The sequence below is a fragment of the Anser anser genome (assembly GCF_964211835.1).
Source record: "Anser anser genome assembly, chromosome: 1".
In the NCBI taxonomy this organism is placed as follows: domain Eukaryota; kingdom Metazoa; phylum Chordata; class Aves; order Anseriformes; family Anatidae; genus Anser; species Anser anser.
In genome coordinates this window covers 198,236,451-198,252,002 of record NC_139720.1, presented here as the reverse complement: position 1 = coordinate 198,252,002, position 15,552 = coordinate 198,236,451, and the positions used below count along the sequence as shown (strand labels likewise).

Here is a 15,552-nt window from a genome sequence, read left to right as displayed (position 1 = left end):
TTTCTAAGGCAAGCATACTACCTGCTCCATTTTGTAATTACAGAATTAGAGTGTCAAGGAATCATTTTTAGTGTAGGAAGTTTCTGTTACTAGTTTAATCTAAACAGAAACATTGGAAATCTATTAATTTGATGGTAAATTAAATGACAATACTTAAATTCCCAAATAATACATGAAAATACTGCTGCTAACACAAAAGCTGAATGGTTGAAATGGACAACTTTTTAACTGAATGTAAATACAAAGAAAAATAAAGAAAACAAAACTTCAGTATGTAGAAGTAGAATTTTGTGTTATTTATTAAAACATAATTGTTTTAAGGATCACAGTTAAGAGTCAAACTGTATTGAATAAGAGAGAAATAGCTTGTCTCTGGGCAGTTAGAAATTAGGAACATAGTAAACCAACACAAAAGCCTGCTTAGACCATTTTACCTTGGGCCGCCTCTGCTCCAGCTCCACTGGGTTTTGTACTACTAAGTGGGATGTTTTTATTCCTATTTGTAATGTAGCTTCTTCCTGATGCGCCTTTGCTTGCCTGACAAAAATCTGTCCATACATACCAAGTTACACACTATCAGCTGTATGCTACCCACACAATGGATGCAACCAGCACCTAACAGGGGAAGAGCAGTAGAGTATGGCCAGCAAGTACCGAAGTAAGAAATGATTTTCCTACATTGCTAGAGAAGTTCAGTACTGTTTTTGTGACTGGCAAAAATTTGCCATATATGTGGCTTGAGCACCTCCCCTATGAAGAAAGGCTGAGGGAGCTGGGGCTGTTCAGCCTGGGGAAGAGAAGGCTCCGGGGAGACCTTACAGCAGCTTTCCAGTACCTAAAGAGGGCCTACAGGAAAGTTGGGAATGGACTCTTCATCAAAAAGTGCAGTGATAATGGTTTTAAACTAAAGAGGGTAGATTTAGATTAGACATTAGAAAGAAGTTCTTTACTCAGAGTGTGGTGTGGTCCTGACACACATTGCCCAGAGAAGCTGTGGATGCCCCATCCCTGGAGGTGTTCAAGGCCAGGGTGGATGGGGCTTTGAGCAACCTGGTCTGGTGGGAGGTGTCCCTGCCCATGGCAAGGGGGTTGGAATTGTGTGATCTTTAAGATCCTTTCCAAACCAAACTATTCTGTGTTTCTGTGTCAATATATCAAGAATTTACTGCCTCAAATGCATGAGTCATTTCATATCCTTATCAAAGAAAAAAACACACCACATTATCATTTTTTAGTCAAATATTTCTTTTCCATGATAAAACATGACATTCTTCTTGAATGTATAAAATGTATAAAGCTAATTTAGCCCAACAGCTCTTATCGTTACCCCAATTATAACAGCATGCCTTTAAAGTATAAAATATGTAGCTTCATTAAATTATATTAAAATGAGCCTGATGTGTATTAAAATATTTGTAGTCATATTTTCCATTTCTCTTTTTGCATTTAATCTCTCTATAATTTGCTGGTAATGGTTGTTTGAGTATTCAACACTGGAATTCAAAAGATTAAGGTTATTAAGAGCTGTAATGAGTGAAAACATTTCTATTTCAAGCTTCTGAAATACACAGTTTTAAAGTTGATAAATTTAAGATTACAACTAAGTGATTTAGCTTTAATAAGTGCCAAACTTTTAAGGAAAAATAACACAAAACAAAGCGGAGTGGGTTTGCATACACATTATTTCTGGTGTAATATACACTGAAATTTTCCTATGCTTTCTGGTTTTTGAAGAACTGCACTGAATGATGCAGAAAACAGCATACTGATCTCAGAATTTCAATACAGCAAGAGCACAGACAAGAATATGAATCCACACTCAGTGGCTTGCACTTCAGTTGAATGTACTGCAGTGATGTCTACTTAGTCTTGGACAGCCAACTTTGAAAGGATATTTCTGTGAGGTGGATTAGTAAATAAAAAGTGAAATATCTGTGAGAAAATGCAGGTAATAAACATTTTAATTCCTTTAAAATCTTTAGGATTACGCACATGCCCACATGTACCCATGCACACAATGTATTGAAGTAAAAAGTTTACACCATGTCATATCAGAAATTTGAGTGTGTAATATGTAAGAAAAATGTATAAGATAACTGTTGTTAGAAATCTGAAAACTCTATTCATTGTCATTCTTATGCATATCTAAAGAGCACTCTACCCAAGTTTACAAAACATTTCTTATGATGGTTGTGATTTGTGCAGTTATGGAATCAGGAACTCACAATATGTACATCAAGCTTAAATGGCTTGTGTATGGTACAAGTATAAAGCAGTAGGCATGGTATGACAAATACACTGAAGTCCTGACATTGCAAAATCTTGATCAAAATAAACAAACAAAAAATGACCCAGAAATCATCTCTACGATAAGAGAAAAGACGTTTCACTTTTTGTGAAAGAGAAGAGGTTTCACCATCCCTGCTAGAATCTTGGGTAGCTGGGCAGCAATCACCTCTGACATCATCTCAGGGAATTCAACACTCAGTGCACGGGACTGGAGAAATGTGTTCAGACAGAAGAGATGGAGCTGTTTCACTAGCTGGATGTAATAAAACACAAACATGATAAATAAGGCTAACAGTAATGCAGCCAGATAAACATGCTGTCAATCACTTAGCTCATACATCTATCTGCTGACATCATCATATACCATCCTCTGTCAATCCTTGAATCAGTAATGAAAATAATTTGTCATTCCCTATTAAAATATCATCCCAAGGTAAAAATCATAAATATAGCTAAATGGCATGTCCTATAAAAAGAGTGACTCACTGGCTTTAGAAGGTGGAATCATCCTCACTCATGACATGCAGCATGATCAATGGCAGGTACTAAAAAGCATTCAGTCTTTCATTTTATCCTCACTTTCAACATATGTCTCAATACCTTGCTTACTATATGCTATTCAAACATTGCTCTGAAGACAGCATTTACCACTTCCTTGTGAGGTTTTCCATGTCTCTGACTATGCTCATACCTAAGTGTGCTAACATTAGACTTAACAGGCCCCTCTTCCTTGAAATCAACTGTTAAATATATGTACTTTTTCACCCCTTCTATCTTCTCTGGGAAGTTCCAATTTCATAGCAGTTTTTCTTTAAGACCTGTGACATTTATGTTGTCAAATATCCTACTATTTCCGTTATCCTAGGCTTTAACAACATGCAGCCTCTCCAGTGAGATGGCCTATCTTGTATCTCCCGTCTCTTTGTCTTTTTTGGAAGAGGGACTTGCACTAAGATACTCTAGGGAGCAAACACTAGCCCAGCCAACTAACTGCTGGATATTTTGCAGTAAGTCTCACTTGCTTCCATTGAGGATACTTTACTTTGTTTAAGTATTTGAAATTAAGAGATTGACTCTACAGCCTAGTACTCAAAGAGTTTTTCTCTAGATGCTGAAATTCAAGACTGAGAATTCTTACTCAGAGTAAGGTAGGCCTTTTATCCCAAACAAGACAGATCCATTTGTTAGATGACAGATTCCTTGAGCACCTGGCTAGCACAAGTAGCATACTGTACACGAGTTGTTTTTGAAAGTAAAAGCTGGCTGACTAAACTCCAGGGAAGGGTTTAGCAAAGATAGTCCCAAATGACAACTGGAGTCTGAATAAAGGTAAAACTTAAAGTTAGGCTTCATATCCTCCCTTCAGAATATTCTATTGTCTAATTTGCCATGTAAGGATGCTTTTCCTAGTTGTCTCATTCACCTTGATCTGGTATCTGAGAAAATATACTAGTTTAACAGTGAATGTGATTTCTGTGGATAGTAAAAGTTCATGGACAAGTTTGAGAAGTGGATCAAAGGATTCTAGACTACCTGGTTAACCACATTGTTATCAATATTGTTACCTCTCTTGACTTCTCTAAATGGGATCTTCACTTTTGTTTCCCCCCATCAGAAGGAGGAATTAGTGACAATGGACGCTTTTGGATGAAAAAATGAATTTATTTACAAAAAAGTAAAATAAAACACATATTTGCTAAGCGCAGAAGAAACAAACAAGCAAAGACCTCATCCTTCCCTAAACTCCTTGTGAGTTCCTCACAGCTAGCGCTGAACTCAAAAGCACTTTTCCTAAAGTATTTTAGCGCCACTCACACAGTCCTTGCTAAGACTGTGGGACTATGGCCATGTACCTCTGTTTCTTGCCTCTCTTGCAGAGATACACAAAACATTAAAAAACAATATTCAAATGGGTAAAGGTTTATAGAGAGTGTCATTCCCCAGTTTTAATGGATGTTGAGCCCATAAGATACATGCTAGATTCTCAAGGATGTGGAAAGGATTCAGATGCATCTTTTAAAACACTTGTGGATCTCTATGATACCACTATTAGAGCTCTCCAAGATAAGTCAATTCCAGCATATAGATAGATAATAAAATACAACATAAAATACACATGTAAAAGTAGTTGAATCAAGGTTACAAAATCAATCTTGGCTGTCTTTCACTAATTCTTATTAGTCTGACTTTGAAATTTGAATTGCCTATTCTTTGCATTTTGTAAATCTTTTCATGAAAACTTACACACAAACAGACCCCTATCAATGATCTTAAGTGTACTAGTTACAGAAATAATGTAGCAAAGTGGTAGCATTCAAAAGCCTTTTTCTCAAACACTTGAACCTTGTATATAATACAATATACGTACAATACATATTGATTATTAAATATATAATTAACTATTCACACATTAAAGGAAAACTATACTTTCAACATTTTCAGTTTGGAATTCTTAACTAGCTACTTTCCATAAAATTAGTTTTAAGAAATTCTAGTTCCTTCTGACCTAAAAAGCAAAACAAATTAATAAGTAAACTTACATCATGCATGGAATCCATCAGTTTTGTAAGTTGATAGAAACGTTGGGAGTTGGCCACAACGCCTTTCTGGCGCAAACCAATTGCCTTCACCAGTTCTCTAATGTAACTCGTTCTCATCTCATCAAATTGGCTTTGACTTCTTAGACCTTCCAAAGGAACTAGAAAGAAAGCAACACTTGTGTTGCAATTTATTCTGAAGGCAACGAGAGAGATTTAAAGTACAGGAACAGTTTATGGTGCATTTCACACTGTGCAGTGTAATTTGTTATTATATGCCAGATACTTCTTCCTGTTATTCAGCTACTCCAGAAACAGTAATACAATTAGTTAAAATGATGTATCAGCAACAATTACTCAACTGTGCCAACTTCTGACGTCTAGAAGTAGCCTTAAACTTCAGCTATACCTATGTGCTGAAAAGAAGATGGCTAAAAGAACCACTCCTGCTCTTAAGGAAATATATCATGGGCTGGCTCATCTCATACTGCTGATAGTCAGCCCTCTTTACAGCATGTTTATCTTAGATCTATCTGGAGTGCCTCAAAATGGAGTCAAGGAATGAACTAACAACTCTAAAGTAATGTAGACAGTAAAGCATCCAAGGCTCAGATTTCCTGTTTGGGCCTCTTTCACTTAACCAAATAGATGTACACTCAGAGTCTTAAATGTGAATATTTTTTAAGAGAAATTAGCAGAGAGGAGCAACTCTTCTCTTAATGGTCTGTTGTTAGGATCAAAATGAAGACATGGAGAGAACACCAAGAAATTAAGCCGTTAGTGTCTCTTAGTGGTAAGACCAATTACAACCATTTATTGTAAGCTTTGGCGGCACTGTAAAGAAACAGGCATAAGTTCTAGACACTAGACATTCTTCACATGGTAGAGTGTAGTTTTTAAGTCATAATTTTTGAAGGCAACTATGAAATGAAAACTTGAAAAATGAAACTTTAAAAAATATTCCCATCTGGCAATCAAATCTAAATCCTTGCTTCACGAAAGTAATCACATATGATGCTCTGGCTTCAAATACATGTTTTTTTGAAAGAACTGTTAAATTCCTTCCCCCTTCATTTTTATTTTTCAAATAACTTTTCACACTGTAATGTCACATTTAACATTTCATATTCTGACAGCAAGTATATAGGGAAGGACATTTCAGAATATAGGCATCTCCATCTGAGCTGGTTACCACACCTCCCTGTATTTTTAGTGGGGAAAGTCAGGTCAGTACAGGGCATAAGATACACTCAGTGTTTTAGAATTAGCTTTAGAAAGACATGAATTTTGCTGTAGAGATGTTTATTTCTCTCCATGGACTCTAAAAGAATCTCATGGGCACTAGCTCACATAATTAAATAAATCACATGGTAGGCATCTAGTATACCTTCAATCTGGTCATGGTGAGTATCAGGCCATGACTTGATTTCATTTGAATCTCTTAAAAATAAATAAATTGAAATTTGTTTCATAATGACATTGAACTATTTAACACTGTAACATCTAACTTTCAGGTGATTTGTTGAATTCTGAAATTGAAGAAAATAACTGCGCATGCTGACTCTGTTACAATGCACAGTGCTGTTAGATATCTAAGAGTGAAATTCTAAAAACAGAAGCTACCCAAAAAGGAGACGGCTGCACAGGGGTTGGACTTATGCCCATTAACTGAAAGGGAATTAGGTAGTAAGGCCTGCACTGAGAGTAGCACAGCTCTCCCTTCAGAAGCCATAAACTGTTCTGAAATCAATTGTCTAAGTCGTGTCTTGTTCCTCAGGAGAGGTAAGGGGGGAAGAGAGACATTTCAGACAAACATTAAAATTAAGAGTTGCCCTCACATCGAGCCCAGGGAGAGCTGACAAAGCAAAATTCAAATCTCTACTTTACTCTGATTTAAGCAGAGGCCTCCTATTTTGTGGGAGAGTGCCCAAGAGTGGAAATGGTGCACTTTGCCACAAATGGCTTTTGTCAGCATCTCCTCAGACAACTGAATGTCTGGGGGAAGGAGGGAGACAGACACATATACAAAGAATTGCAAGTTTACTATGAAGACAATTGTCTAAGCACTGAGTTGGGCTATGGAAATAACATTCTACCTCCAAACTAAATCTGAATTTAAATAAAAACAGACAATAGAAATTTTGATTGCTTCCACAAAAACTAAACTCATAACAACATTATCGAATAATAGTCCAGCTTTTAGGGATGTCGTGCGTCATGTTAGATTTCTTTTGGCAGCTGATGAAGATGAAATGCTGGACTAGGTATTGAGGGTCTGAATAGAAGGGAAAAGTTCTGTTTTATGGAGAATACAACATGCTTAGAACTAATACTAAGTGGGGAGCAGTTATGTCATGGAAAAAGATCGCCTTAATTTTTAAAGCCTGGATGGTTCTGGGGATGTCTAACAGCAGAACTACAGAAAGACATTCTGAAGAAATTTAGGAACCTCCTAGACTAGATGCACAATTTCAGTTTAAGTACAGGTAGCTCAAATGATCCTTTCCCCTGAATATACGTCAAGAACACCAATGTTTTTATTCAGTGGCAATAACCCAGCCAAAATCTTATGCAACAAGGTAATTCCTCTAAATCAAAAAATCTGAAAAACATTGGAGTTAGAACTGCCCTTGCTATAAGATTATTTCTCTCTTTTCTTGAATAGCTCTACTTTCATAAATCTTGTTCTTTCTGAACTATTCAGAGTACTACTTCTTAGATACCTTTTTAGAATTCTGGGGCATTGTAACAGCACAGCATATAAAATGTGTAAATATGTAAAGCATATAGTAAATAAGGAATTGTAAAACTAAAACAATTACAGAAAATTAAAAAGTTGGTCCACTTTTTGCAGTGACTACTTCTACTTTCAAGACAGCTTTAAAGCTGTCACAAGTGCAGTGAAAAGGAAAAAAAAAAAGTCTAAGCCACAGCAAACTCAAAGGAAAAAAAGTAAAGTTGAAAATAATGTTAAAACTTAAGTTGGGGTTTCCATTCAGAATTAGAAATGTATTGAGATTGACATTTAGTTATGTTTAATACAAATTACTGTTTCTTTAAAATGATATAAAAAGTAAAACTAGTTCATCTAATAATAAATTAAATAGAAGACAGAATGAGAGACTAGAAATTCAGACTTGATTTACTGTTAGTATATGAAGGTTTGAAATGGCCATACTTTCACATTTGAAGAGGATTAAGGTGAATAGCATGACTGAAATAAAAACACTCTTAAAAAAAACACTTTAAAGCAACAATCAGGTTATATGTTTTTTTGAACACAGTTTTGTGGAGAGTATTGTATTTATACAGTACCAAACGTTTACTAAATGTCTCAGCAACAACGGTTAGGTGTGTTCCTTTTCCCAAAGATCTGACAAATTGTTTTTTCCTATAAGACAATAAGTGTAGGAGAGAACAAAAAGCAAAACTCATCAGCACAGGTAAAAATACTTTCATATTTTTTAAATTAATTTCTTGCATATATATAAACACATGACCTTAAAAATGAGGTTCTGAGGGGAATGGAGTTGATAAAGAATAGTAGGTTGATGAATACTGTTAAACTGATGCGCTCTTAATTGAGAGGGAGTTGACAACTGCAGTATTTTTTAAAATTTCATTTGAACTTTGTCGTATGGAAGTGGAGAGCTGGAATGTCATAAATGTACCTACGTTTCACTGAAATTTAAGACTTCCCTCTAAAATTCACATAGACAAGAGAGTTCTATAAGTGATGGAAAGGTGGAAAATACTTAACAGAAATACATTCAAAACCTTGATGCAATTCCATGAAAGTAACTGGAGTTATCAGAGATGAACTAATCACAGAGATTTTTGTCCACATTATTTTTATTGCTTTAGCAGAGTGTATACTATTTTGTTACTATTTTAGTAATTTTTATATTCATATGAGCTAACTCTAATCTTTACTCTTTGTGCTCTGCTGATGGCAGGCTTTTTAAGCATGAACTTACGCAAATAACAGCCAAGTAAAGTTTAAAAGTGAACACATTTTAGTTCCTTATCTTTTGCTGAGCCTTTGTATAGCCAAAAAGCAGGTTATGAAGGACTCACACATCTCTTCTCCCACTCAGTAAGCATGTAGAGAACTAAACTTCAACGTTTGGTTCCCCTTCTAGTTCTAGGAGGTGTTTAGTGCTTAGTTACTAATAGCAGTTGCACAATTTAAAAACTTTCTTCTTGGGGACTGTTTAGGGCATCAGCAGATGTACTGATGTTTGTGTTTTAGAAAAGGCTTCAGAAGATAATTTTATCAACTACCACATTTTCCAATTAAAGTTTAATGTAAGCTGTATATGGTATTCTTACAAAGATGTATATGACTGAAGTGATCATAGAATCATAGAATCATTAAGGTTGGAAAAGACCTTCAAGATCATCTGGTCCAACCATCCCCCTACTACAAATGTCACCCACTAAACCATGTCCCTAAGCGCCAGGTCCTAACTTTTCTTGATCAGACTTTGTTCTCAAGCAAACAACTAAAAAAAAAATCTATTTGTTTATAGCTGTGCTAAACCTCTATAAGAAAAAAAAAAAAAGTGGTAGCATTGTTTGCCATGTCCACTTGTCCACTTTCTTAATTCTTTTGAGTAAGCACACTTTAACTTCTTGGCCAGAATAAAGCCCTAAGTCAACAAACCTGAAAAATAATTAAATATATATATTTTTATATTTCTAACATATAGGGGCATAAGGCTTATAGGGGTAGTTTTATCTGTGTAGAGTCATTTAAAGTGAACAGCTTTCTGGCAGAAAGTCTGTACACTTGCTTTGAAAATATATAATACAGAATACCAATATTTGAAAAGGAATCTAATATTTCCCCAGTGCCTTTATACAGTATAAAACCAATGATGAAACACAGATTATTTGTTCCTTATAAACATTACAAGCATACTTTTAAGTTTTGGAATACTAACATTTTCCTCCTAAAGAAGTTTTCAGTTTGTTTAGCCAGATATCTTAGCAATTGTCAAGTTAAACAATGTTGTTCAAAACTAAGATTTTACTAGTGATATGTTACAAAGAAATAAAAGAACTTACTTGTATTGAGAAGTAACAGAGCTTTCATACATAGGAACTCTTCTTGGCTAACTTGAAGTCTGACAAATTCCTGTGGGAGTTGCCACATGGATAGACACAGTGAATAGAACGATGATTCTTTCATCCTCTGTCTTACACCCAGAAAAGAAAAAACAAAGCAAAACAAAAACAAAAACAAAAACATGAAAATAAAGAAAAGAAGCAGCTCAGCTACTAGTTGTTTGAAGTGTCTTGTTAGCAGCTTAATTATCACATTATTAAAATTAAGAGAAATGTAAACAATTTTCTATTTTTCTTATACCTTTACTAGTTTTTTAATCATAAGGAATATGCTGCCATTTTGCAGGTTTATACTCCTGCAGTGGTAAATAGTCCATTTCACAAGAAAATATATAAAATTTTTAGTCTTTTGCAGCACTTCAATCTTACTTTTCTCTTTGAGATTTTGGTGCACTGATCATATTTTATTGCATATATTTATTGAGAAGGCATTTTATAACTGAAATGACTGCAACAATTGAATTTTGAAATTTGTAAACTAAATTAAACTGAATTCATTGATATTTTCCATGAATAAAAGACTTTTCTCAAAGCAATGAGTTGTTTTTTGTTGGTGGTGGTGTTGTTTTTTCTTATGTAATTTAAAGTGTAATTGCTACATTGTAATTTTTTTTTCCAGCTTTGTTCCATGTCTGAAATTATGCACCAAGTCTCCAATGACTTAAATATGAAATTTTGATCTGTTAGTTCCCACAGGATTGGTTATTTCCATATTCAGTTTAAATCTCCCTTTCTATTCCTATCTGATATTCTTCTCTACTCATAAGCAGTATTTTAGATGAGTGATAGCGGATTTAGATGAGTGATAGCAGATTTAGATGAGTGATAGCAGATTTCGAGGTACACTAAATGCTGTTCATAGCCATATTTTCAGGCACTGCAAAATATAAGTAACAGCCTTGTAGTGTTTTAATGTTAAGTCATGAAATCATTGTCAACCTAGCACTCCTGGCCTTCTTGGTCTGAAATTGATGCTACTGAGCAAGTCGTTCTCACAGAGAATAACTCTGGATAAATTCACTAAATGACAGATTGGCTGCGAAACAATCTTTGTAATGTGGTTTCGTGGTCATTTTCAAGTAACTTAAGTGTGTGTTGCCACTATAGAGGGAATTTTTGTTCTCTCTTCCCACTTCTGGGTGTGCACTCCTGCTCTCCTGGCATTACTGCCTGCCTGCCCATGTGGTGACTCAGATCGGGGATGAGCTCAATTGGCAAATTAATTTTTTTTTCTATGGCATTTCTGGAACATATAATTTCTTTATCTGTTTTACAGTGCAGCCAGATAGCATTTGAAACAGCTTAAGTGATATTATGGGCATGCATGACCAGGGCAAGGAGGCAGACAGCATTGACATTTCTGGTGGTGCTGAGCAGTTACTTTTGTTTAAAGTGATCATGGAAGTACAGCCTTAGATACCACTGTAGACAAGGAAGAGGCTTACATTTTACTGACTTAAATCTGGGTGTTTTTTTTCCCAATAAACAGTGGTAGCTCTGGTTTAGTGTGCTAGTTACTCTTCCTGTCCAGCTCTTTGTTTATAACTTTTCTAACATGACACTGATGAGATATTCTACAACCAAGAGAACTGTATGTCGGTGAAGTGAAGTTCACCTCTTTCTCTAGGTAAATGGTATTCAGCTGCAAATGAGAAGCTGTCTATGAGGAATTATAACCAGGGTTCATAAATCTCAACCCTCTTCTAGAATAAAGAACTTAATGTTTTCTTCATAAGGTGGCAGCAGTGGTACACACACTGGGTAATGCCCCAGAACGTGCCATTAGTTCCTAAAGCCATCTCATATTGGATTTCTGAGTACATGATATATATCAGAGTAGGCTAGGACAGAATAGTCCAAAGTTCTCTCAGTCTCATCCCTTCAAAGTGTTTCAATTTGTACAGCACAATTAATATACATGGGAGATGAAAGAATTCATTACTCTATAATCTCACAGTGATATAAAATCATCTGGAAGAGAAAAGATCGGGAACTATACAGCCTGCTCCACTGAACATTTTGTATAAATAACACCACTCGCAAAAATCTGGATGTCTATCAATTTCAAATTTGATCTAGATCTTCTAGATCTTCTGAAAGTCCACCTCTTAATCTTTAAACAGATATGACTTATGAGAAAATTTGATTAACTTTTACTTCACTTCACATTAGATTTTTAGGATCTTAAATAAAAATAAGAAAAATATATTAGGGAAAAAACACATAGGAAGACAACATTGTTTAACTTTTCCTGGAAAATTCCCATGTATAATAACCAAAGTATCTAAAATTAAAGCTTTGATAATAATAAGATGCAGAGCTGAAAAGCTGAAAAAGATTGAAATGAAGATTATCAGAATTCATCAGCATAGTTAAGGAAAATCCAAACCAAAATCCCACTCCAAAATCAAAACAAAAGTACAGTCTCCTATATTTTATCTTTGATCTCACTTTTTCTTGATAGATTATTACAATTTCATACCAAGAAATGTACTTCTGAAATTCAGTTTTATCAGAAAGTGTCAACACTACTTTAGGCTATATACAAACTTTTTGCAAAAACCACCCAAACAACAATGACCAAAGGAAATCCCACTTAGTTCCATTTATTGAACATGAACTCTTGTCTTATTCAAATGAATTCACGTAAATCTTCTGACAGTATCACTCTTTCTTTAAAAAAAAAGGACAAAATCTCTTATATAATTATGGTATTATTTGAACTCTTTTTTTTTTTTCGGCCACATCAATAAAATATTTGGGATTCCCAAACAATCCTTCCCAAAGTTACTGAATTTTGATGTGATCAGAGGACTTCCCTCTGCTGTTAATTTTGAAACAGAACAAATAATGAATGAAATCTTGGCCTCAATGAACTCCCATTCTCATTAACACAAAGAAATCAAAACGTCATTCATTGTGCAACAGCAGAGTCTACTTACTCATTTAGAATCAGATCTGGTGCAAAATATAACATCTGACCACTGACATGTTTGTATGATCTCCATCCCATTGCAAAAACCATTAGACTCATCCAGGAATACTGGATGAGAGTTATCTGATCATCAATATGTAAATTCCGAAATCCTGGAAATTAAATTAAAAGATAACATACTTAATAATTTTCATTTAGACAACAGCTGAGTAGGTGTTCTGAAGATTATAGCTCTGGACATAAGCTATAAAACCAGGAACAGTTAGAAAGACAAGTGCTTTTGAGGAAGTAGCTGTCAGAAATTTGTATAATCACAGGCCACCTCATTTTGATAGTTAACCTATTGTATTTTTATTCAGCGCCAGTATTTTGAAATGATCAAAACAAAACTAACTTTAGAAGTCAGCGGTGACTATTTTAGGAAGGAGGAATGCATCTCCATTTTATTTGGTAAAAATAAGACAGTTTATAACATGATCACTGTAATCAACTCTTATTTAATATAGCTTAGACTTAAGTGTTCTTAACAAAAGATACAGTTGTAATACAATAAACATCCACCTATTAATATATTTCTTGCATTTAAATCCAGAGAATAATCTTCAGTTGTACATTTGACAACAATAACTTTTGGTCTTTGATAACTTTAAGGATTGCTATAAGGTATCAGAGACAATCTAACAGCTACCTGCCACCAAAAGCAGTGGTCCTGTTCTTCATTACCTGGTCCTGTTAACCTCCTTCAAGCCAGCCCTGACATTCATGCTATGCCTCAGTGAACTGTTTCAGCTCATAAAGCCATCAGAAAATGAGATGGTAAAACAAAAAAAGAAAAGGTTGTTTTCTTTCACTTAATGAGATGAATCAGTTCAACTAAGAGGTCTGACAAGCCCAAGCTGCAATGGGGAGGAGCAGCAAGTGGTATCACACTTTCCTGCAGCAGTGAGGTGTCAGTTAAGCTCACGTGAAACCATATTTCCAGGCTTTCGGCTTAATATATTGTTTTATATATTCCAGGACCAGGCCCCTATTGTAATCTTTGTTTCTTCATAAAGTCAGTTGCTTCTTAATACTATTATTCTCTGCTTCTTTTATAATGCATTTTAACAAGAATAAGAATAAAGAATATGCAGAACTAAATTAAGAAAACAAAATACACCAGAGGAATGAATAGCAGAGGAGGAGGGGTTAGGATGGAAAAGCTGCTATAATGGTGAAGAATGGAAACATTCCGGGCTTTTTTTTTCTTTTTTTTTTTTTTGTGGAATAAGTCTAAATATGCTTTCCTTTATGAAGGACCTCCTATTAAAATGCATTTGATTAGTGCATGTATTATCTGATGAAGTGGAAACTTAATCCTTTAACTATTTGTGAAGAATTACATACCATGCAGACAATAAACAAGCAATGTTCTCTTTTGACTGCTCGTCCCATGACACGTTTGCTTAACTAGAATTCACAACATATAAGTGTTATTACCTGGTAGCAATTTTGACCACTTGACTACACAAAGAAGTTGCCTCTCACAAAGATGATTGAGACTGGTCAGCAAGGAACTTGGTGTTTCAGGTTTTGTATTGTCATAACCAGCATAGACAACTTCTGGCTCAATGCCTCGTAAAACACTTATCATTGGGGGAACAAACTGTATTTCTTGATTTGGAGAAAAGGTCAGCCTTTGGGTTAGAGATTGGCTTTCATCTTGAAGGGTTGCTGGCTGCTGGAGAGCGACATCTAATGTTCTCACAACCTTAACTTTGTTAAACTTTTTAAATTTTCGACCTGAAAAAAAGAAAATTGTTTATCTGTTAAAAAGAATTAACCAGAAACATCACTATTTTCCAGTAGTGCTAGATTACACCTTCCATCTATACTAGGAAACTAAAATTGTTTTCTGTTTCCTATTTGTTAAGTATTTATATAATTAAGAAATAATCATGGAAAATTCTTAAGAGTTTCTTCCTCCATATCCTCCTCCCTGCTCTATGAGATGAATGTCACCCACCCATTAAAATTATTGCATGAATTCTAGGTTACAGTAACCTCAGAAAGTTTTTTCTGGTTCAGTTCCCACTGTTCTGTCACAGGCTGACAGCTGAGCCAGCTGGCTCTACAATTCAGTCGCTATTCAGTGTTAATTAAGGATACTGTTTATTTTTTCTCCCTAATATTCAAGAAGAAAAATGCATGTAAATAATTATTAGATATTGAAATTCCTTTCCTTCAGTTCCATAAAAGCATTTCAGTGTCATGGCTAAATTCTATCTCGATAATCTTTAATGTAATAATTTCCTCTTTTTAACAGGAATGAAAATAGAATTTGAAGGATGACTGAAAATCAACAGATACTGTAAAAACATGTTAACACTTAGAAAACCCTTCACTTTCTAGAGTGCAATTCTCATTTCAATACTGCAGTGGTTTGAATAACACTAACAACAACAACAACAAAAGGCAAAACAAAACAAAAAACACCACCTTGAACTGCTTTCCCAAAATAAACTCAAAGACTACATCTGGTATGTCTGTGTAAACACACATAGCTCTAGGTAGCAACTCTTCAAATTTCTTTCATGGCAACATGCTCGCGGTGCACCATATGGACACAGAAGATCAAACCTGCACAGGCTCAAAGGCAACAATGCTCAGAAAGATATTACA

General features: G+C 35.0%; 1 protein-coding gene across 1 annotated transcript in view; it reads right to left on the bottom strand.

Moving 5' to 3' along the window:
• Positions 1-275: 275 nt before the first annotated feature.
• The window catches only part of PGR (progesterone receptor), a 40,654-nt gene continuing 25,377 nt past the window's right edge, over positions 276-15,552 (bottom strand). Inside the window, exons 4-8 of the mRNA XM_083840036.1 lie at positions 14,371-14,673; positions 12,899-13,043; positions 9,897-10,027; positions 4,830-4,987; positions 276-2,542 (exon numbers count right to left, since the gene is read on the bottom strand). Coding sequence (XP_083696162.1) covers positions 2,387-2,542; positions 4,830-4,987; positions 9,897-10,027; positions 12,899-13,043; positions 14,371-14,673 — 893 coding nt within the window. The 3' untranslated portion in view covers positions 276-2,386. The remainder of the gene's footprint in view (positions 2,543-4,829; positions 4,988-9,896; positions 10,028-12,898; positions 13,044-14,370; positions 14,674-15,552) is intronic.